The sequence below is a fragment of the Oryzias latipes genome, chromosome 8, assembly GCF_053564925.1.
Source record: "Oryzias latipes strain Hd-rR chromosome 8, Olatipes_Hd-rR_3.1".
NCBI classification, from domain to species: Eukaryota; Metazoa; Chordata; class Actinopteri; order Beloniformes; family Adrianichthyidae; genus Oryzias; species Oryzias latipes.
Genome location: NC_136244.1, coordinates 18,500,876 through 18,523,853, shown reverse-complemented (window position 1 = coordinate 18,523,853; position 22,978 = coordinate 18,500,876). Strand labels below are relative to the sequence as shown.

At 43.3% G+C, this 22,978-nt stretch overlaps 4 protein-coding genes across 8 annotated transcripts in view; 1 reads left to right on the top strand and 3 right to left on the bottom strand.

Annotated features, from left to right (window-relative positions):
- The window catches only part of kcnt2b (potassium sodium-activated channel subfamily T member 2b), a 44,592-nt gene extending 35,870 nt beyond the window's left edge, over positions 1-8,722 (top strand). The window contains exons 17-30 of the mRNA XM_011478102.4: positions 1,821-1,970; positions 2,057-2,310; positions 2,547-2,871; positions 2,946-3,051; positions 3,127-3,299; positions 3,893-3,964; positions 4,091-4,225; positions 4,321-4,432; positions 4,824-4,925; positions 5,009-5,092; positions 5,183-5,311; positions 5,503-5,848; positions 6,012-6,096; positions 6,200-8,722. Coding sequence (XP_011476404.1) covers positions 1,821-1,970; positions 2,057-2,310; positions 2,547-2,871; positions 2,946-3,051; positions 3,127-3,299; positions 3,893-3,964; positions 4,091-4,225; positions 4,321-4,432; positions 4,824-4,925; positions 5,009-5,092; positions 5,183-5,311; positions 5,503-5,848; positions 6,012-6,096; positions 6,200-6,317 — 2,191 coding nt within the window. The 3' untranslated portion in view covers positions 6,318-8,722. The remainder of the gene's footprint in view (positions 1-1,820; positions 1,971-2,056; positions 2,311-2,546; positions 2,872-2,945; positions 3,052-3,126; positions 3,300-3,892; positions 3,965-4,090; positions 4,226-4,320; positions 4,433-4,823; positions 4,926-5,008; positions 5,093-5,182; positions 5,312-5,502; positions 5,849-6,011; positions 6,097-6,199) is intronic.
- A 2,378-nt stretch (positions 8,723-11,100) lies between these two features.
- On the bottom strand, positions 11,101-14,046 carry trim35-12 (tripartite motif containing 35-12). The gene is made up of 6 exons (XM_004071629.4): positions 13,038-14,046; positions 12,862-12,957; positions 12,383-12,613; positions 12,281-12,303; positions 12,087-12,205; positions 11,101-12,013 (listed from the first exon to the last, which is right to left on the bottom strand). The coding sequence occupies exons 1-6, from the start codon at positions 13,566-13,568 to the stop codon at positions 11,454-11,456; spliced, it is 1,560 nt and encodes a 519-aa protein (XP_004071677.1). The 5' UTR covers positions 13,569-14,046; the 3' UTR covers positions 11,101-11,453.
- Positions 14,047-14,143: 97 nt separating this feature from the next.
- gipc1 (GIPC PDZ domain containing family, member 1) lies at positions 14,144-18,138 on the bottom strand. Of its 5 annotated transcripts, none has more exons than XR_002873682.2 (8): positions 17,687-18,138; positions 16,445-16,945; positions 16,189-16,374; positions 15,932-16,112; positions 15,673-15,785; positions 15,508-15,589; positions 15,201-15,436; positions 14,144-15,118 (listed from the first exon to the last, which is right to left on the bottom strand). XR_002873682.2 is itself a non-coding variant. In XM_023957500.2 (7 exons), the coding sequence occupies exons 2-7, from the start codon at positions 16,742-16,744 to the stop codon at positions 15,285-15,287; spliced, it is 1,014 nt and encodes a 337-aa protein (XP_023813268.1). In that variant the 5' UTR covers positions 16,745-16,945; positions 17,687-18,135; the 3' UTR covers positions 14,144-15,284. The 5 variants fall into 5 exon arrangements, 2 of the variants coding, with proteins under 2 accessions (XP_023813268.1, XP_078807764.1); XR_013657769.1 differs by having other exon boundaries at positions 14,144-15,127; positions 17,687-18,135; XR_013657770.1 differs by having other exon boundaries at positions 14,144-15,127; positions 17,441-17,689.
- A 1,473-nt stretch (positions 18,139-19,611) lies between these two features.
- Positions 19,612-22,265, bottom strand: LOC101163253 (dnaJ homolog subfamily B member 1-like). Its single transcript, XM_004071381.4, has 3 exons — positions 21,709-22,265; positions 20,653-21,218; positions 19,612-20,577 (listed from the first exon to the last, which is right to left on the bottom strand). The coding sequence occupies exons 1-3, from the start codon at positions 21,917-21,919 to the stop codon at positions 20,347-20,349; spliced, it is 1,008 nt and encodes a 335-aa protein (XP_004071429.1). The 5' UTR covers positions 21,920-22,265; the 3' UTR covers positions 19,612-20,346.
- Between the last annotated feature and the right edge of the window lie 713 nt (positions 22,266-22,978).

Genomic DNA, 22,978 nt, shown 5'->3' with positions numbered 1-22,978 from the left:
AAAAAAAAAAAAAGTAGTTTTTAAAGTAAAAAGCTGGGTGAGGCACTAAAAACAAAATTCTGCAAGGGGAGAGCAAAAACTCTTCCATACGTGTTTTAACCGTTGCCTGTTTATGAGAGCTGGACAGAGAGAGTGCGACACCACCAATAGAAAAGGGCTTACTTCTGGCTCCAACCAATTGAAGTCTATTCAGTCACCATTTTTCCCCAATACGGATTTTGCCATGTTGGAGCCAGATGGCATCAGTAAGCAGTGTCTGAGTCAATGTTTCTATGGCAACCCCTCTCACCACTCAGGACTAAGCTTGTTGGAACTCCAGACCTATACTTTTGACATGGGGCCAGCAGGCATCTGATTGGCCAGTTTATAACTCAAATATAACTGGCACCACAGAAAAAAATCAACAAAAAAAATTTGGATTAAGAAGAAAATGTTTTTAAAAAAGGGTATCAGAGCAAGAATGTTTATTCTGACAAATAGACTGACTGAGTAATAGCTGTACAAAGTTTATGGGATTTTAGCGTCTTGGAACCAGCAGGAACTTCCTGTTTTTAATGGGGGGCGGGGGGGGGTGTCACACGTCCGTCCTTTTTTTTTTTTTTTTACTGTCAGTGAATTTAAATTCCGATAAAAAAGCATTAGTTTAACCAAACTGGGGTTTTGTTTTGAGACTATACTGAAATGCAGTGCAGCTGCCTTGCTTACGGGAACTTCAACTGTTTTAAATTGTGGGGTTAGAACCTTTAAAAACACAGAACAAATTACCATAAAGTGAAAAAACAGGAGACATCACAATAAATAAAATTGACCAATGCTGGATGTTTGAGTCACTCGTGTTATCTGGAAATTCATTTTCCCTCATTAAAAAAAAACAAAAAAAACAACGCAATCAAGACAGACAACATACTAAAAAATATGATGGGTTTTGCTTAATTCTGCCATAAAATAGCAAGCTTTTATGGCAGAAGCCCATCTAGTTCTTCTCCGCTGTAATGTGCCTTCGTTAGCTTGATAGCATTATTCCCAGGACAAAGATAAAAGTCTTACATAAATAAGAAAAAGCAGGGTTTTTTTTTATCAAGCACTACAGCATTTTTATTGCTGCTGTGAAAATAAGATATAAAATGACTCACGTTATTAGGCAAATGATGGATGAATCTTCTAAAATGATTACAAATGTGATGAGATGATTTGCATTTTAAAACAAACACTTCCCACAGTGTAATACATCTGGCAAAAGCAGTTATGAAGCCCTAGTTAATGAAAAATTCAATTCTCTGGTTTGTTAAATCAACAATCAGGGAATACATAAGCCTGTTTTTTTTAATTTGTCTTTGCCAACATTAAAATTTCCTGATTATGTTTTTATACATTTAGGTGGGCGAGGTTACAAATGTTTATTATCCATACATGCCAAAACACCTGAGTTATTCCTGCTTCTTGTCTAAGTTCCATGTAGTTCCTGTTAACTGAACATTTGCTATAACAAATTTTTATACAAAGCGGTCTTTGTGGCAGGACACCCACATTCACACTGCCCCCACAACCCTTTGCTTATCACCTCTTTAGACTCCGCGTCTAGAGCTTTATCCCCCCAGGAGAAGCTCCCGTCTTCCTAGTTGTTCGAGTGCGTAAAGCTAGTATCTGTAGCTCCAGGAAAGCTGACTGCCCTCATGTACATCCATGCCCTCACTGTACTATTCATTGGTTGTTCTGACAGAGATGACAGATGCAGCATCTATAGGCTTTAATGGATAATAATGCGATGTGGACTGAGCTGAATGCCTCACAGAACAGTCTTTTTGTGTGTTTTCTTTCAGAGAAGGCGGAAGTTCCTCAGACCAGTGGCACCGGACCTACAGACGATGCTCTGCCAACGAGGTGCATCACATTCGCCTGGAAGAAAGCAAATTCTTTGGGGAATACCAGGGCAAGAGTTTCACTTTTGCATCTTTTCATGCACACAAAAAGTAAGTGACAATGCCATGAACCTGGATATGAAAACATGTCGAGCTGTGTGGTAGAGAGCTGACCTTGTCTGTGTGGACGTCTGCAGGTATGGAGTCTGCTTAATCGGCGTGCGCAGACTGGACACCACCAACATCTTGTTAAATCCTGGGCCTTGTCACATCATGGGGGCCTCGGACACCTGCTTCTACATCAACATCTCCAAGGAAGAGAACTCTGCGTTTGTCAGGGGTCAGAGGGAACCGTCATGGGGAGGCACAGGGGGAAATACCAGAGGAGTGCAGCAGAGTATCTACCATGGACTCACACGCCTGCCAGTCCATAGTATCATTGCCAGCATGGGTCAGTCAGGGTTGTGCAACCTCCAAAAAATGCTACAATTTCATTTGACAGCTACATTTCTAAACACCAACCCTCTCTGGATAATTAGAAACAGGAAATATATGTTTAAGCATGTAAATAACATTTCACTGTAGCCAAATGTTTTGTTGTTGGGCAAATGCACCACCCAGTGGACATCATTTAAACTTGTAACTTTTTCTGCCTGATTATCTGTTTTTATGCTTTTATTCCTTCAGGCACTGTGGCCATCGACCTGCAGGACTCCAGTGACAGCAGCCCAGAAAGCCAGGACCCAGGAGGCCCGGGGCTAGGGAGTGGAAGAGCAAGCAGAAGCAGCTCCAGGGCTGAAATGGCCGGCGTCAACACTTTGGCTTTGCCGGCCATGGGGGATTCAGCTGAGGAAAGGCGGCACAGCATCGCCCCCGTCCTGGAGCTGGTGGACGGCGTCAACAATCCCACCTTTGACCTTCTGGGAGACCAGTCAGAGGACGAAGGAGCAGAGGAGAGCAAGGATGACAGTGACAGGGATGAGAGCGCCAACTGGTGGGGCCGACACTGCGAGTGAGTGGAGGGGATAAGTTCATTCACATTTAGGTGCTGAAAGATCCTGTGGCTAATTTTGGCCTGTGCTCCAGGTGGGTGAAGGGATACCCACTAAACTCCCCCTACATCGGTAGTTCCCCTACGTTGTGCCATCTCCTACAAGAAAAGATGCCCTTCTGCTGTCTGCGCATGGACAAGGTCCGCCGCTGGAACGACCTTCTAGATGTCTAAAGGTTTATCAAACCTGATGACATGTCTTCACTCCTCTCTTAGGCTTGCCACCACATCCCGTTTGAGGATGCACGTTCCTATGGCTTCAAAACTAAATTGATCATTGTGTCAGCGGAGAGTGCAGGAAACGGGCTTTACAACTTCATTGTGCCTCTACGGGCTTACTACCGACCCAGGAAGGAGCTCAACCCTATTGTGCTGCTGTTGGAGAGCATGTGAGAACCCTTTTATTCTTCTGATCTGGTGCCCACCGATGTAAACTTGGCACCAAAACAGCAGCGGTGGGAAGCACGGCAAATCGAGGCTGCACAAGGTGAAATTGGTTCTTGCTTAAAAAGCAAGTGGAGGAGAAAATCTGAGCTATTTGAGGTGACGGTAAACATGATTTGTGAAAAGCTAAATGCTTTCAGGAGGGTGCAAGCGACAGTGCGGTGAGTGTGTGTTTTTTTTGTGCGAATGAGAGTGGAATCCAATAAAAAGGCAATAAAATGCTGAGTCACTCCAGATCGGAGCTGTTATTTTCAGCTTTCTCAGAAGGCCTTTTGGCTGTTTTGTTCCAGATTGAGAGCAGCTTTTCACTTTGGAAACGTTAGCGCTTGATTGAAGGGGATTCTTTTTCCTTTGAGTAGAGTCGGTTTGATTCCCAGCTTGCCTGTTCACAGGCTGTACCCTCTTTGGCTGAGATTCTGAACCCTTCAGGTGTTCCTCACAGGTCCATTGTTGTGGATAAAAGCTCCGTTTTGGTAATGTACTGTTTGACTCTCTGCTGGAGGGGATCGTAAGTGTGTTTATGTTCTGATCTGTTTAGACCTGAAGCAGATTTCCTAGAAGCAATCTGCTGGTTTCCCATGGTGTTCTACACAGTGGGTTCCATTGACAAGTAAGACAGCCACGTCTCCTAATTAAATTTAAAATAATTAAACCTTTTTTTCTTTTTACTTTTCCCCCACGACCTATCTTTTTTTTATAATTTAAATGTATTTATACTCTTTTACTCCCTCTCCAGTCTGGACAGTTTGCTTCGTTGTGGAGTCACGTTTGCCGACACCATGGTGGTGGTTGACAAAGAGAGCTCCATGATTGCAGAGGAGGACTACATGGCTGATGCAAAAACCATTGTCAATGTACAAACCCTATTCAGGTCTGCCATAACTGTTATACAATGCTGCACAATAGATTGAAGCACGTCTTTTTTTTTTTTTCGATTACTCCCTGTTCTTTCTTTTTGTCTCCCAGACTGTTCCCGGCGCTCAGTATCATCACAGAGCTCACTCATCCAGCCAACATGCGCTTTATGCAATTCAAAGTCAAAGACCACTACTCCTTGGCCCTGTCCAAACTAGAAAAGGTGAAGGCATTATAACTTCAATTATCTTTTTTTTTTATTTCACATTTCACTTAGACTGTATTTTTACAGGGAAAAGCACAAAGCCCTGTTTCTGCATTGTTAAATCCCCTCTTATTATTTTTCAAACCTAGAATTTGGAAGCTTTTAAATAACAGAATACTAATTCCATGAGTCAAAGGATGAAAAAATAGCTTTAAGTTTGTTTGTTTTTTATTCTCAGTCTGGTTCAAATGTAATGCATGTCTGCTTTAGATGCAGCTAAAACAAATTAGTGCATGAAAAGAAACCCAAGTTTGCTCAAACTTCTCTAGAAATACTAAGAATTTTAAAAGGTGTGTGTTTTTTCATTTGAGGATTCTATGTGATATTAAACTGATTGTTTTTTCTGCAGAAAGAAAGAGAGAAAGGATCCAACCTGGTCTTCATGTTTCGTCTTCCTTTTGCCGCTGGGAAAGTGTTCAGTGTTAGCATGCTGGACACTCTCCTCTACCAGGTTTCTCCATCACACTCACCAAATACAAAGATCTTTCTCTGTTTTGCTGTAAACTCACAATTTCTGTTTTCTTCACTCTTTAGTCGTTTGTGAAGGACTACATGATCTCCATCTCCAGACTGCTGCTTGGTTTGGACTCCATGCCTGGCTCAGGTTTCCTTTGTGCTGTGAGTGGTCCAAAAAACAAACAAACTCCAAACCCAGTGGATTCAGTTTGGTTCCTTCAGATTCGAACTGTTCTTTTGTTTGTTTTGCAGATGAAAATCACAGAAGACGATCTGTGGATCCGAACCTACGGCCGACTCTACCAGAAGCTGTGCTCCTCCACTGGAGACATCCCTATAGGCATCTACCGAACAGAGGCACACAAGCTTCCAGTGTCTGAAGTCAGACGTTTTTCTGTTAAAATTTTACACTATTAAACTTCTTCTAAGCAGTTTAAATATAAGGAAAATGTTTGGAAAACCCACAAAGTAATACACAAAAATTTTTTCTAGCATTTTTTAAGGATCTAAAGAAGAAAAGGCTAGGTTCATTCCACATGACGATGTGAAAGTGGGTTTTTTGTGCATCTTAGTCTCAGGTATCCATCACGGTTGAAGACTACGAGGACACCAGAGAACCCAGAGAGCCCCTTCTGTCCCGCACAGGCGCTCACCGTAACTCCACTTCCTCAGAACCCATCTCCACCTCCTCCCACTCCTCCGACCACCCGCTGCTTAGGAGGAAGAGCATGCAGTGGGCTCGGCGCCTGAGCCGGAAAGGGGGCCGAGGGTCCAGTGGGGCCAAAGGGGGTCCAGGCAGTGCAGCGGAGAGGATCACTCAGCAGAGACTGACCCTGTTCCGACGTTCGGAGCGGCAGGAGCTGAACGCTTTGGTGCGAACGAGGATGAAACACTTGGGTCTTTCTCCAACTGGATTCAGTAAGCTTCAAGCTCTCCTCCACATCTGAAACAAAACTTGACAATTCAATTATTTCTTATTTCACTAAAAATGAACCTGTCATGTAAACAGATGTCACACAACCTCTACATCCTCTGCCTGTTTCATTTCCTGGCTCACCAACCCCTTCTCTTCCTGTGTCAGATGGGATGACAGACCAAGGAAACAGACTGTCGTACATCCTCATCAACCCCTCCCCAGACACCAGACTGGAGCTGCACGACGTCGTGTGAGCAAATAACACCATATAAAAGCGATATGAAAGGAGCACAGCACGTCATTGCAGTTATTAGAGAATTCAATTTCTGCCCCTGTCTGTGCCCAATTTGCAGGTACCTGATCAGACCGGACCCCCTCTCCCTAGTGCCCAATCAGGGGAGCAGCAGGAAGTGCAGCGCCGGACTATCAGAGAGCCACAGGTTTAACACGCAGGACAGCACTCATCTGTGAGAGGCAAAAAGGACTAAAAGTACTCTCACACCAACGACAGAGAGAGGAGGGGGCTCACAAAACCAACAAGATGGAGAAGCAAAATCCTCACAGGCAGAAAAGGAGACTGCCAGATGGCTCACGGCCCTCATTCTCGGTCTTGCAGAAGTTGCGGCACAGACTGCATGGACTTTTTCTATAGAAATTGGAATGTTTTTATTTATGCACCTTCCTATTTTCACATCGGAGACCTGCAACCCAAAAGTGCATTTAATGAAGTGTCACATATTGCACATAGTGCATGTTACCTGAGATATCACATGCAATGTCTGCAGAGTGGATACAGCGGTGTGCAAAGGATGCCTTCTGCTGAGAAATTTTACATCATCAACTGATTTGGGGCTGCACGGTGGTGCAGTGATTAGCGCTCTCGCCTCAAAACAAGAAAGCTCTGGCTGGAATCTCAGCAGGTTTCTTCTCTGTGTGGAATTTGCATGTTCTCTCCATCATGTGTGGGTTTTCTCTGGGCACTCTGGCTTCCTCCCACAAACCAAAAACATGCTTAATAGGTTAACTAATGATTAAAATTGTCCCTTTGGGTAAAATGTGTGATTGTGTCACAGACTGTCCAGGGTGAACTCTGCCTTTGCCCAACACTAGATGGGTTATCTCCAGTGACCCAGTGAATCAACTGACCACCAAAGATGTTTTTCACACTTAAAACAGGATTAAAATTGGATTTATTTTTAAAGCAAATTTAAATTTTAAAGCTCTGTTCACTGGAAAAACTGAATCTTAAAAAGTAAAAAGGCCTGTGTTTCAAGAAAAAGTTTGAGGCATATGTCTTGGTAATGAGATAAAATAAGAATTCTTAGTAAGCCCATTTTTTTCTTTGCCCATTCGCAGATTTTATTGCTTATTTAAAGAAACTCTGGAAATGGAATAAGCTATGACTATTTACTATCAACTAAAAATGTAAGTAAGAGAAAGTAAATATGATGAAAAATTAAGCTGAAGTTTGGGAAAACCTGAGGCTATGGGGTGATAGTTAAGGTTTTAGTTAAAAAAAATAAATAAATACATAAAATAACCCTTTTACAAACTATCCCCTGCATTTAAAAAGCCTTTAAAGTCCCACATCATTTGATTTTTTTTCAGTGTTCACAGTAGTCTTTTAACCATAATTATGCTATTTATAGCCAAAAATCCAAATTTCTAGGTCATAGTTTCTGCAGAGCGGCATCATTGGCGTGGAGCAAACGCGTCCCCCCTCTTCCCCTCCCTGGAGCTGCAGAGAGCTCTCCGTTTACATCCTCTCCCACTGGCTTACAGCCCCTCACAACTCCAACTTAACATAGCGGTGCAACAAAATGGGGAGCAATCTTGGAGCTATAAAGCCGTACAGTTTGAACCAGATGCCAGCTCAGACGAGGAAAACAAAGACGTAGATAGATCTATTTGTCTGCATTTTCAATTTCACAAAGAAGCTCTTGGAATTTGGAATTTGATTCACACAATTTCCATAAAGAAATCCTCAGAAATGCTAAGCTTAATTTTCTTTATAGGCTAAAGGTCCTCCATCATCAGAAAAATGCCACAAAAACATGTTAAAACATCATTTTCATCTGTGTGGTTCTTTAACTTTTTTTTGTTTTACACCTCGCAGAAGTGTGTGTTTTAATCAGAATTGGCCTGAATGTTGCACACCGCTGTGTACACTGTGGTGTTTGTGTGTGGATTAAAATAAACATGTTTTTTTTTTTCATCCGAACTAAGACGCTGCCTAATTTACCCGGACAGCTAAGGGACTAAAGTTCTGGATGTTGGTTCCCTTTGTGTTTGTCAAAATGTTCCGTCAAAGTCCATGTTCTTTGGGGTTTTCAAAAGTGAAAACATTCTCCAAACCACTATTTTCCTTTTTTTCTTTTTGTCATGAAGCCATTTTTTAAAAGCGTGTTGCTCCCAGTTTTTATGCTCACCAGCAGTGGAAGAATCCAAAGAGCACCAGTCTCTGTTATGAAGATGGAGCTTTGCTGTGTCGTTGTATGAAGGTGTTGATTGAGTGCCTGATTTTATGAACTTCTCTGCTTTTGCTCATCAGTGAGCCATCTCTCCACCGGCTTGCGTTTGCTGTTGTGCATGTTGGAAGTCCTGGGATTGAACAAAATACCAAGAACAAACAGCAAACTGTATTATAATATCATGTAGGACAACCTCTGTGAAGCAGAAGAGGGGGTTTCATCCATTTCAGTGCTGAGTTATGAGCTTTGCAAGTAAATATTTCCTGAATTCATTGCACATTAAATACAAAAACTTCAACAAGCTCTTTTTTTTTGCCAATTCAGAGTTGATATATAATAAAAGCTTTAAGTCCACAAATTTTTATTTCTCTTAAAAAAAGAATAAAACAGAAAAGATGCATCACATTCTTTCTTTTTTGTTATTCTGCACATGCTCAGTACATTCCAGCTGAAACATCAATATGAACCGTGCGCATTCATTCTGTTTATCAAGACTCTTTAAGGCTCTTTCACAAGGCGCCGTTTAACACTGAAAGAGCGCAGCCATGTGGTGGGTGTCCAAACGCCATTCAGGCTGACATCACCGCTCTTGTTTCAGCGCTGTTACATCAGAAAATTATTCTGTAAATATTAAAGTCACTGCGGTGAACCCACCATCGTCTTCTTCCTGTTTTGGATTTCTGCCAATTTAGGCAGAATTTTTTTTTAATGAAATGACATAATCGTGTGTAGTTAACAAACCTGTTGCCTCTATGTTTCAATGAGGAACAATAAGCTGTGTGAGATTTTCACTAAGTGGCTCCAGGCTGTGTTGATAAAAGTCACATGACTTTTCCGGTCAAGCTCTGCTTTTTCAATTAGGTACTGTTCTCTCCTTTTGGGGCAGTTATTTCTGAATCGACAAGGTCTCCAATAACTCTGACCTGAAGAGAACTCACAGTAAAATTCGGGTTAATACACACTCACTTTATTAGGCACACCTGTCCAGCTGCTCGTTAACACAAATTAATAATCAGCCAATCACATGGCAGCAACTCAATGCATTTAGACATGGTCAAGACAATCTGGTGCGGTTCAAACTGAGCATTAAAATGGAGAAGAAAGGAGATTGAAGGGACTTTGAACGTGTGACATGGTTGTTGGTGGCAGACGAGCTGGTCTGAAGATTTCAGTAACTGCTGATCTAGTGGGATTTTCACCCACAACCATCTCTAGGATTTACAGAGAATGGTCAGAAAAAGAGAAAATATTCAGTGAGCAGCAGTTCAGTGGGCGGAAATGCCTTGTTGGTGCCAGAGGTCAGAAGAGAATGGTCAGACTAGTTTCAGCTGATAGGCAGCAGTAGCTGAAATAACCACTGGTTCCAACCCAGGTCTGCAGAAGAGCATCTCTAAACGCACAACACTTCCTACCTTGAGACAGATGGACTACAGCAGCAGAAGACCAAATCGGGTATAGGGTCAGAATTTGGCATCGAAAACATGGATCCAATCTGCCTTGTATCAACGGTTCAGGCTGTTGGTGTCAAGGTGTGGGGGATATTTTCTCGGCACACTTTGAGCCCCTTAGTACAAACTGAGCATGGTTATAACACCACAGCCTACCTGAGTATTGTTGCTGACCATGTCTATCTCTTTATGACCACAGTGTACCACCTTCTGATGGTTACTTTCAGCAGGACAATGCTCCATGTCATAACGCTGGAATAATCTCAGAGTGATTTCTTGAACATGGCAATAAGTTCAAATGTTCTCCACAGTCACCAGATCTAAACCCAATAGAGCACCTTTTGGATGTGGTGGAACAGGAGATTGGCATCATGGATGTCACAAATCTGCAGCAACTTTGTGACGCTATCATGTCAATATGGACCAAACTCTCAGAAACGTATCCAGTACCTTATTGAATCTATGCCACCAAGGATTAAGGCAGTTCTGAAGGTAAACGGGGGTCCAACCCGGTACTAGCAAGGACTACCTAATAAAGTGGCCGGTGAGTGTATGAGCTCTGACTGCAGCAGAGGATTTTCTTATCGCCACTGTGAACAAACCCCCGCAGTTAGCAGAGTGGGGGCCCCCACCCACCAAGAAGACTGCTTCAGGGACACCAGGTTAACATGACATTCTCTTTGCATTAAAGTACCAACAAGTCCAATCCTTGGAAAACTACAGGGACAGATTATTTCAGTTCTCCTGTGGCGATCACACTTCACTGAATAAGTAGCAGAATGGTTTGATGACTTGCACTGTTGTGTTCCAGAAGCTCTTCTCTTGACAGACAGCTCTGACCTTTGCAGCACATATAAGTGGGTCCTGAAGTCTTCAGTGAGGACAGCAGGTCTCAGCCTGCTGGGTAATTTTGAGGTGTTTTGTGCAAACGTGTACAGAATTCAAAAGTTTAGCATTAAACTTTGAAAAAGTCATTTTAAAGCTTCAAAAAAAAACCTCAGCTTTTCTCATCCAGCTCTTCCTCTTTCTACCATTCCTCCCCACAGTCAGGCTATATATTATGATCCTGCGTTTTCCTGCAGCACGCAGGCCGGCTGCATGCTGACACGGGTGGAGGAGGTTAGTCAGCAACTTTCCGCCGCCCTCCACAGATCCTCCGCTGGAACAATGCAGAGGAAGCTGAGTCTGCGATTGAAGACAGTTTATTAGTCAAGATCCGTTTCATGATGCTTAACTTCACATTTTGGAGTGTTTCTGCTGGCGCTGCATGGTTTCTCCAAACCACAATGAAACAGAAGCCGTAATTCTCTCACAGTAAAGACGAGAGCACACAGGTTTCATGGCTGAAAAAAAAACACGTTTTTATTCGGTTTGAAAGGATTTTGGTGTCGGATTACAACTGAACCTCAAAAACTGCAGTTTGGCTCCAAATTTTGAGCGTAGATTAACAAAAGCATCAAACAACAACCTGATTCCTTGGCTACAAATTACATGTCAATCAGCAAGTATTTTAGTTTAGCCTTAAATTGGAGGAAACTTGTTCTTTTGTGTGAGTTTTTGACCACCAGGGGGAGTTAAGCTGAAGAGGCTTAATGGAGCTTTCCTTGATAAAAATGGCAGATTTCAACAACAACTTTGTGGGTCACAGACTGATTTCAGCCAAACTGAATTCATTTTTACAGGACTGATTACCATGCTGCACTGTTCCACACAGCCACCTTAACGGGACAGATTTTCAGAGGTTTGGGGTTGCTGCCCTTGATGTTAGATCCGGGGCAGAAAAAGGGGTACATCTTTTCAGTGAAGAAGTCAGTGAAAGTGTAGATGGGTTTCATGCTCACAGGATCAGTGAAAGCCACCTTGCCCGCGTCATAGTCCATCTGCACCCTGACTCGAGTCAGCTGCCCCTCTAAGCACAGTGGCGTGCTTGGCCTCGTCATGGCCAAGTACTCGCCCTCGTAGTGCGAGATCATCCAGAAGCCGCCCTCGGGGCAGCCAGAGATGCGACCCTTTCTGTCGATGGACTCCTTGACCACCCCCAGCATCCAGTCTATCTTGTCGCCAACCTCCACCTCCCAGGCGTGGCAGCCGGACACAAAACCCTCTGATCCCAGCACGAAGACAAAGTGGCCAAAGCGCTCGGGGTTGTCTGGGAGCTGCTGGAGGAAGCCAGTGTTGGCCACCATGGTCAGGTCTGAGGAGAGGGACAGCCAGGGGTACGCGGTGTTGGGGTCCAGGGTGATGGGGGCTGAAAGGAATGAGGTCATATTAGAGCCAAAATAAACATAAGTGATAAAGGTGTATGGGGGGGGGGGGCGTACTGTAGTGAACAAGATCCACCATCTTCTCCCAAACATAGTACTTAAGGGAACTGACGTGCTTGGCCACATTTATAAGAACACCTGACAGCTTCTCTGGATCTCTCTGTGGGAGCTCTAATCTGTGGGAAAACAAATCAATCCATCAATGGCAAGAAAGCAGCCAAATGAAATCCAGTTTGACACCAGAAATGTACCTTTTCTTTGTGCTGGAGTAACTCTGAAAGGATGAGACACACAGTTACATTCATTGTTAGTGACAGATCTGAAGGTCGTGCTTTTTTGGAAAAACCCGTCACCTGCAAGAAGAGCACATCATCCGATGCGATCTCGTTCTCTAGGGCGATGACGGCGTGAGAAAATGTCAGGATATCTCTGGTGATGCTCTCAGACTTCTTCCTCACCAGCTCTCTCTTCTCCTCATCCTCCTGTTGCAGAGCAGCTAACCGCGCCTCCTCCTCACGCTGGAGGAACTGCCGAAGCTGCTCAAACTCCGCTCGGATCTGCTTTTCCGTGGCCTGAGTCTGGTTCTGCCACACAAGATGCACATAATCATGAACATCACCTTTTCCAAACCTCCACAAATGTTGTAAAATAAGGTTTCTTACTGCTGGATTTTACAATTGGAGCCAACTTCTGACACCAAATGCTTTTACCCAATCAGGTCAAATATCAGCACGTCTGTAATGTTACATGCCTGTTTGCTAACAGATCATAGTTCAGCTGTGATTGTGGTCACGTCAGCGGTCATGAAGCCTTTATGAATGTTTGTTTATACCTTGATGTGCACAGTTGTGTCATCACACTCCTGCTTGGCTTCATACAGGCGTCGCAGATGTTTCTTTAGGGGGGTCAGCTCTTCTTTTAACCCTACCTACAAAAAACAAACAACTCAAACTCCCAAAATGTCCCGAAAAGTATTTTTTGAAAACAGTTGATAAGCGAGTACTTCACCCTGAGATCCTGGGCTCCCTCCTCCACGGGACAAACTCGGTGCCCCTGGTGCTTCTTGGAAGTGTGACACACAAAGCACAGGACTTCAAAGTCATCCATGCAGAAAAGTTTGACAGCCTCCCCATGAGAGGCGCACTTCACCTCCAGCCCCTTCCCCTCCGCTCCTGTGCCGTCTCTAGACGTGGCTGTCCTCCGCTCCTGCTCCCTCAGAAAGGTGTCCGCCACATTCTTCAGGGCCAGACTGACGGTCGGCTCCGTCAGAGAGCACTTCCTCCTGCAGATGGGACATTCGCGCCGGGCCTTCTTCTTGTTCCAGAACTCCTGCAGGCAGGCCCGGCAGAAGCTGTGACTGCACTTGAGGACCACGGGTTCTTTGAAGATCTCACAACAGACGGGACAAGACAGCTCCTCTTCCAGCATGGAACCCGACCGCGAAGAGACGGCCCGCGGTCGAAGAGATGGGATGGCCTTGGGAACCTGGAGGAGGGAAAGTTTTCCAGGTTGGGAGGAAGCTCGGGGGCGCAGCGCCATTGGTCCGGTCTCTGTAGCGTGAAGCTGCTCCCGTAATGGCAGTTTCCCTCAGCTTCTCACCCCAGAGAGTCCAGAGAGTGATGTGGGCCTGCCTTATAAGCAGCCAGAGTTATAGATCAACTCGTGGAACCGGTTTACTCCATGCCTTATAAACAAAGGCCACACCGACCGCCCCATTAAACACCCAGGTTAACTAGCAATTCGTAGAAAAAGAAAAGTGCCTCGAATGTTATTGCTGATTACAATAAACCCACGTTTATAGTTGAAACATTTTGTTCGACTTGGCTGCCTTCTCAGTTTACCATTTCCACGATCAAGGCCTGTAAGTGACCCCGGCCAGTGCGACTATCAAGTTAACCAAAACAGATCTTATTACCTTTTCAGCACCCGTTTAGTTAGATGTCATATATTTTTCAGGAGCACACAGAGGTGAGAAGAAATCCGCCCTCCAAGGGAGGGATTTTCTTTGAATTCAGTCAAACATTTCAGTTTATTACATCTGGAGAAACCCTGTTAAAACATCTGACCTAAATGAATCCTTTAGGGCAGAAAAAAACTAAAACAACCCGTATGAATGTTGTTATTGCAATATATTTTGGACATTGACAACAGTGTAAACAAAGCCAACAAAATAATGTTCTTAGTGTTACAGTGTTTGAGCATCAGTTTCATTACATCACCCATTTGGGAATTCATTAACTCTGAGGAATGAAGGAAAAACAGCTTCTCCCGTGTGGATACACTGACTTTATCCTATTTAACTTAAACTGAGGTTAGTGCAACGTCATCCCGTCATCAACACAACGAAGGTTTCTCGTCGGGCTTCAGGTTTTTGAAACAGAACTCACAAAAAAACGTCGGAAATTAGAACTTTTTTTGTCTGTACTTAATACTGCTGTGTTATAAAGTCGCAACACAAATTCTCCTGTTACACATCTCCTCTTTTAAAATAATCAACACATCACTTCATATATATTTTTATATATATATAAAAAAACACTAACTATAAAAAAATAAATCCACAAACCTGGAAACCTGCCTGCTTCTGGTTAACACTGTTTTTTTTTTTTTTTAGAAATGTGGAAAAACAAAATCAATGAAAAGCAGGAAGGTGAAGCCATTTTCACTACAGCAAGATGTGGGAAAAAAACAACATCTCATCTTTTCAGTTAACAGCTACAACTTTTCTACAATCTCATCTGAAAGCGTCTATTTTATGTTTGGACCTATGACAACATGATTTCATAGTGGGAAGAGATAAAAGGTAACAGCACATGCTCAGAACGACGCCGTACGAGTACAAAAACACTGGTACAGGTGCCGTGCAACCCCATGTTTGTCTCCATTCCTGCGCGGCGCAAAGCAAGCTGGAAAACATCACAGATCGCTTTTTTTCTCCCGTTTCAGAGGTCAGTTCTGTTTTGTTCCACGCTGAGCATCTGCGACATGCAAGGTCATTTTGATGCGTTTGGGGGGAAATGCTCCCCGGCGTGCTAGTGGCTTCTGGAAAAAGCAGGAAGACGAAAAGCGCTGCCTTCCTCTCCCAGTGTCTGGATCATCTCCCAAAAACATGAAGCACAAAAGTTAGACGAGTGTACTGGAGTTAAAAAGAAAAAAAAAAAAAAAACTCACGGTGGTGGTGTGTTCTAGTAGTGCTGAATGTTGTGCATGTAAAACCTACACACACACGTCATGAAGCCTCATTAGTTTCTGATGTTACACCCGTCCGACCTTGGCGTCTCCGATGGCGCCCCACACGTCAAACACAAATTCATCCGGGAAGGCGAAATCTCCCAAAGTTTCATCCAGAGCTTCGGCGAACTCGTCTGGGTTCTTCTTGTCTTTTCCCAGCTCCACCATGGTGGCAGCTGCACAGAGGAAACACGAGTTAGGAAGACGTTGAAGACGACACAGACCCGACAAACACAAGCAGACGCACCCAACTCGCTGTCCCTGATGCCCATGTAACTCTCCAGCAGGTCGTCCACTTTCTCGATGGCCTTTTCTTCAAACGCAGAAGGCTGAGAAAATCCAAAGTACACGCTCAGACCAAACGCCACAAACGCCCCCACCTGACAATCCAGTCCAGTTCAGGCACGCTCACCAGCTCCTCCACTGTAGCGGGACCTTTGGAGCGCAGCCGAAGGGTTCCTCTGCCCGTCCCAAGCTGAACCCCTGATGCTGATCTGGAGCCTCCAGACCTCTGGCTGATCATATCTGCACAACAAAACCGCTCATTACACTTAAAACATGTATGTGGTGGGGTTGTAAAACATGCACATCTCGAACCATTTAAGATCAAATCAGAAAAAGAATCTTTATTGACAAGTCGGAGAAACACAGTGTGTTTCTTTCACACCCACCAAAAGCTTTGAGAGGTTCCACCAGCTTGATGGTGAACATCTTCCCCCTCGGAAGCTCCTTCAACATTTTGGCAACTTCGTAGTGTCGACAGCCAATGAGGCGATGGCCGTTGATGGACTCAATCATGTCCCCGACGTTGATGACCTGGATTTGGTGGATGATGCTCCCCTCACGGATTCTCTGAAAGGCGGCAAAAGTTGGGAGACTGATGCAGCAGACCACCAAGCAGTGGCCATTAAAAGAAAGCCTTCCTCACCTTGATAAAAGCATAGCCTGCTCCGTTATCAGTGATTGTCAGACCCAGAGCGTCTTCTCCTTTAAACACTTCGATTTCCTTCTTTTGTCCTTTAACGTGAGCAAAAATGAAGTCCTCCAGCCCGATCTGACCTCCCAGCAGCTTATCCATATCCACCTTGTGTGTGTTCAGTGTGCAAAACATAACCTGTGCAAGGAAATATGCAGTTAACACAATAGAAACTATGAACCAAGAGCAATATATGTTGTCCTCTCACCTCAGATGCAGGTATCCCAAAGGCCTCTCCTATCTTAGCGTAAAGCTCCCGGACATTGCTGAAGCCCTCGATGCGGCCTGTGGGGCTTCCGTGAGCGAGCTGCGTGTGGAAGATGAGCCGTGGTCTCATGCTGTTCAGCGGAGGAGGAAGACCCTCAGAGGCAGCACCTTCTCCAAGTCCAACCACACCTCCATCCAGCCCATCCATCCCTGCCACATTGAGGCCGGCGCGGATGGGCTCCCCTTCCTCATTCTCCACCAGCGGGGATGCCTTCTTCCTTCTTCCCAATCCCAGAGGCATCGTTGTGGAGTTACCCTCCAACTCTCAACAACATACACCTATTCGGCTAATCCGGCTGTGGCGTTTGTTACTCGGTGCTCCTCTGGTGCAGATTAAAAGCCGTCTCAAACAGACGCAGATGAGACTCAAGAAGATGCTCATCAGAGCTGCTCACATCGCTGGATCTGTCAGGTCCAGCAGGCTGCTGGAGAGGATATCAAGCTGCAAAACAAAAGAGCAGACTATTAGCAAAGCAAGCAAAATAAAAGCTCAAAATTATTAGCAAAGCAAGCAAAATAACAGCTCAAAAATATTAGCGAAGCAACCAAAATAAAAGCTCAAACATTTTAGCAGAACAGCAGAAATAAAGAGAGACTAATAGCAAAGCAACCATAATAAAAGCTCGAAAATATTAGCAAATCAACAGAAATAAAGAGAGACTCTTAGCAAAGCAACCAAAACAAAAGCTCAAAAATATTACCAGAACAAAAATACTAGCAAAAAACAAACCCAAAAGCGCGAGACTATTATTAGCGAAGCAACCAAAATAAAAGCTTTAAAAATATTAGCAAGCAACAAAAACAAAATTTCGAAACATTAGCAAAGCCACTAAAACAAAATCCTATATCTGAACAGTATTTACTTCACTATAACAAAAGTAATTTTGTAGAAATGTCATAATAGAAATATGTATCAGTTACATATATGGAACCTTACACGAATATGTATCACACAAAGCTACTATTATTAGCCGTTAGCTCAGCTGTTAGTAACGTGAAGCATCACAAACACCCACGGCTCTCATCTGATCTAACAGCGCTAACAAGCATTTAAATCCACACTGAGTGATAATTTTGCTTGTGTTTTAAGTCACCGTTTCTACAGTGACTGAGTCAATTAGCATGGTCAATAAACATGAGCGCAAACAGGGAAACACGACAGGCCAATGATTCTTCATCTTACCGGAGTTTCAAGTGTCGTTAGCTCTTCCTGTTAGCTTAGCTTGCCAACGAAGCCTATTTAGTTACCGGACAAAGTTTTCCTGCAACGTAAGAGCGGTATCTGTAATTATTTGCTTTTGGTGAGCAGACACTATGAACATTACGGGTAATTTCAGTGCATTTCTTCAGTTGTGCGTGTATCGGTATGCTATTGTAAAAAGAGGCTTTTACCAGCCTACAGGGTGGAACGATGACCCATTCACGTAACCTCGTAAAAGTAAAGTTTCAGTTGGTGTTTAATAACACTTTTACATTATTCTGTTAATGTTGTCTGTGTATAATTGACTCGTTAATTTTACTCATCCTAAACTCGTTGATTTAGCTTGGTTGAGTTTAGGAACTTGAACTAAACTTTTAAAATCCCACGCATAAATCGTCATGAACCTTCCCATCGCCTTGTTTTATTTTGAAAGTTTTTCCCGGAAATGTATGGTTTGTAACTACCGGTAACTTTATAATCGACGTTTCTCAAACACTTCACGAATTTTTTACATAATCTCCGAAGGACGATTAAAATAACTACTTTATTTTTCAAATAAAGAAGGAATTGCAACATATTTCTTCAAGTTTCAAAACCCATAGTGTTATGGTTTAAAAAAAATCTATGATATATGAAATAAATGAAAATCTAATAAATGAAACTAACCACAAAGCCGTTATTCATCTAATTCACTAAGTTATTTGATTAAAAACACTTTATCCAAAATTACGTATTAATACATGTGGATTTGCAATCATTTTGATAATTTTTGTTCCTCTTGAGATATGTGTGTGTGTGTGTGTGTGTGTGTGTGTCTGTGTGTGTGCGCGTGTGTGTGTGTGTGTGTGTGTGTGTGTGTGTTACTGTTCCGTCTTTTGTCTTTTGCTTCCGTAGTGTTAAGAAATGATTGGACGTCTTCTGCCCCCTAGCGGTGAATTTCAGACTCTGCAACTGTAAACTTCACCAAAATAAAAGCCATGGTCTGTTGTTTCCGGATTAAAAAAAAACATTTCCAAACATCTTTGTTTTAACGTCGTTGACTAAAAATCATTTAGCATGCTTCTGGACGCGCTCAAGATCACAGCATTAATTCATGTTGTAAAACTTAAAATGATCAAAATTCACAGTCCTTGTGTTTTTATGTTTTGATTAATTCATTTGAAGCTTCACCCAGTTACCTAATAACATCTTTTTCCATATTCCTTAAAGATAATATATTAAAGTATTTGTTATATTGGTATCACAAAGTAATAAAACATATCCTATTTGTAAGATCTTAACGTTTGCTGTCTCTTAAAAAGTTGCATGACGCATGACGAGATGAAAAAAAAACAATTAGGACAAAGAAAAAATAGGTGTGGCTGAAAAATGTGCCTACACCTCAAAAGAAAACAAGTTATATGGCAAGACGTCTGAAAATAAGATTGTTCCTTGCCTGGTGGAACAATCACACCAACATGGTGGGAGGAGTATGATGCTGTGGTGCAATTTTCCCTATTTCATTATAAAATTCAGTTTGGTAAATTCCAGAAAAATCAGTGCTTTTGTTTTTAACTCAGATGCAAAGACATGTGAACAGGTTTATAAAGAATATTCTCTCAGTTTTATTATCAACACTTTAAAGTGTTAAATTCCAAAGCATCCCAGTGTGATTTTGAAAGAATTAAACAATGCTTACATATTTTACTTCAAATAAGTAAACATTTCTGTTAAGAAGTCAGAAAAAGAATATTATGTTTTACTGATCTTGCATAGATTTGTAGCAGAAGCTTGCTTTACTTATGAAGCATCAATTTATCGCTTTGGCTTTTATCAGAGAAACTAATGAAAACCATAAATATTTAATATTTGAAATAATATTTTTCCACATGATTGAAAGGCAGCAGAGAGAGAAAGACTCGTGATACTTTTAGACATTCACACATTTTAATTACATGACATTCACATGGGGGCTAGTGTTTGGCACAACAACTTTTCCAAATATTTTTACATCCATGTAAACTACTTTAGATTTGTATTTTTTCTGCCAAAACAGGTATGGATCAGGAAAAAGTTCAGTCATTTTAAAATATCTACAATAGTGACTGACAGGACTCGTGTGCAGGAGGAACCCGTCCCTCACTTAAGCTTTAGCTGCAAGGAATTTTTTTCACAATAAAACTGTTGAAATACTCATTCAGGTCGCTCAGGAGACATTTGTGTGAATGTATTGATTAATGCGATGCGTTTGGGCGCCGTTTTTTTCTGTCTGACATTGAGGGGTAACAACAAGTGAAAGGCTGAAGTGAAAAAGCACTCCAACTGAGGCTGTTCTTCTACAGCTACACTCAAGCAGACGTCCGAGCACCTGAGGTATTTTGATAAGTCGCTTGTTGCATGTTACCTTAAAGCACTCCCACAAAAAAGAAAAAAAAAAAAGAAAATCTGCAGTAGCACCAAATCCTCAGTGACACACAAAAACAACAGTGCAAGTTGATGACCCTCTTAAAAAGACTTTTTAAAAACGTTCGCCCCTCACACAAATCACATCTACGGTTTGGGGGATAAAATTTGCCCTGAGCCTTGTTGATCTGGGTCAGAGTTGCGATGCCAACAGCATCCCTGGAAATGTCATCGAATTTCCCGGTGGAGGCAAACGTCCGTCACACTGGGAGAATCTGTTCCAGCGCGTCACGCGTGCTCTGGCCCAGTTTATCTGGAAACCTAACACTGAAGTCCAGGATCATGTCCCCTCTCTTGGTCGGACACTTGGACAGTGGAAGCCCTTCTCCGACAATTCGCTTCTTCATTCCAGGTTTGACGACGTCTTTGGAGGTTACGGTGATGGTCCTTCCATCCAGAGTAGGGGCTTTGATCGTGCAGCCACATAACGCCTGGAGACGACGAGGAAAAAGGTTAGCAACTCCGGGGTGTTAGCCAAAACAATGCTTTCATGAGGGCAAACTTACCTCTTTGAGGGTTATTTTTGCAGGATAAACTATATCCGAGCCTTCTCTTTTGAACACAGGATGAGGCTTGTCTTTGACCACAAACACCACATCTGCAGGAATGTTGGTGGGAGTTTGATCGCCTTCCCTGGGAAACGTTATTTTGGTGCCTTCCTTCCAGCCACGCTTTATATCCACCGTTAAAATCTTGTCTTCGGTGCGCATGGTGCAGCCGTCGGGACTCAGTCTCTTCCGAGAAATCTTCATCTTCTTGGTGCAGCCCGAGAAAACCTCCTCGAGGCTCAGGTTCAGCTCATGGAGCACCGGCGGGTCCTTCTTCTTTCCCTGTGTGTGAAGGTTCCCTTGGGGGAATTTATAGGATCTGTGAAAGCCGCCGATCCCCCCAACGCCGAACGCAGAAAAGGGATCGTTGATGTCCATGTCCTCCTCTCCATTTTGGGAGAAGAAGTGCTCGAACGGACTCCGACCTCCGAAGAACTCTGCAAAAATGGCGTGGGGGTCTCCATTGAAGGTGTAGCTGAAATTTGGTCCGCTGTGTCCTGCAGCATTGTCCGGGCCCTTCAGTCCTGATGGGATAAACAGTGAGGGTGAAGCAAGAAAGTAAAATGTGTGCATGATGGATAGAAACATTTTCAACATTTCTGAAATGAAAATGTGGAAAATAATGCTCTAAAGTTTATAACAAATCAGCATCTGCTAACAGTAAAAATGATCACTAATTATAAAATTTGCAATTTCCACATTGAAAAAGCAGAAACAGCTGTTTTCCCGCCAAACACAACATCTGTTTTAACGATGAAACACGGAAGAGCACGAATCCGATTATTATTGAGGATAACCCGCAGTTATCATACGACTACCGGGGGGGGGGGGGGGGGGGGGGGTACGCTTCTTGGGCTCCGTGGGGTTGGAGCCCACGCTTTTCTACGATAGCTGCTGCTGGGGGTGGTGGAGGTGGTGGGGGCATAGTTACGCAAATGCACTCGTTTACTGAGGGTTACACAACACCGCGATACGGCGTGCAAAGCTAGCAAGACAGGCGATGCGTTCAGGTACCTTCTTCTCCGTAGCGGTCGTAGATCTCCCTTTTCTTCGCATCACTGAGGACGTCGTAAGCTTCAGCGATCTCTTTGAATTTGTCTTCAGCTCCGGGGGATTTGTTCTTGTCCGGATGGAAGCGCAGAGCCTGCTTTCTGTACGCCTTCTTTATCTCGTCTTCGGACACATCTTTAGCTATCCCTAGCACATTATAGTAGTCTTTGCCCATCACAATGCTCGGTCTTCTCTGCTAACACTTCATGAAAAACATCGCCGGTGTCGACGCCACCTCCAGCCGGTCATGTGTTTTCGTCAAGTTGTTTCTTTCTCCGCCGCGGCTGCTGTCAGTGTCACTTCGAGCAACAACAACAGCTCTCGAGGTGTTGGTGAAAATCCCAAAGCAAAGAGAAAATGTCAGTTAACGGCAAACGACCGACACAGAACAACTTGTTCCAAAAGACGCGACTGTGCGCCGGCGCCGCGCTGGACAGAAGCCGGGCGAAGAAACTTCTGGAAAAAGCGGCTTCATGAAGTGTAGCATCACTGCTGAGTCGAGATGATTCACTCCCAACAACTTCCGGTTTCGTGCCGAGTAGGCGGAAGTGAAGAGTACATTGAGAAAAAAGATGCATAAACGCTGTTTTTGTCCTCACATACCTAATTCAAAATATTGTTTTCAGATAATAAATATTTTTATAAATACTTAAGAAATTACGTTTTTTCTAGTGGGCTAGTTTATATAATTTTAACTGGAAACCTTAATATACATTTTAGCTAAAGCACTTAGTTCTCTGAATACATAAGCAAACACTACTTTTGTTTTGTCTAAAAAAAGTTAAAATATCATTCTCTGGTCATGTGAACGTTTTAAACGAATTGGCAAACACCTTTGACACAAGGTTTTCACAAGCTGTTGCTGGTATTTTGGCCCATTCCTCCATGCAGATCTCCTTTACAGCAGTGTTATTTCGTCTGGGTAAATCTTTAGAGGGATGGGTAACACATCCCTCCAAAGATTTTCTATGGGGTTGAGATCTGGAGACTCGCTAGGCCATTCCAGGACCTTGAAATGCTTCTTAGGAAGCCTCTCCTATTTTACATGAGCAGTGTGTTTGGGATCGTTGTCGGATGCAACCCAGCATTCTTTCTCCTCCAAACACGACAAGTAGAGTTCTTACCAAAAAGTTCTGTTTTGGTTTCATCTGACCATAGGACATTCTCCCAATTCTTTTCTGGATCATCCAAATGCTCTCTAGCAAACTTTAGACGGGCCTGCACATGTACTGGC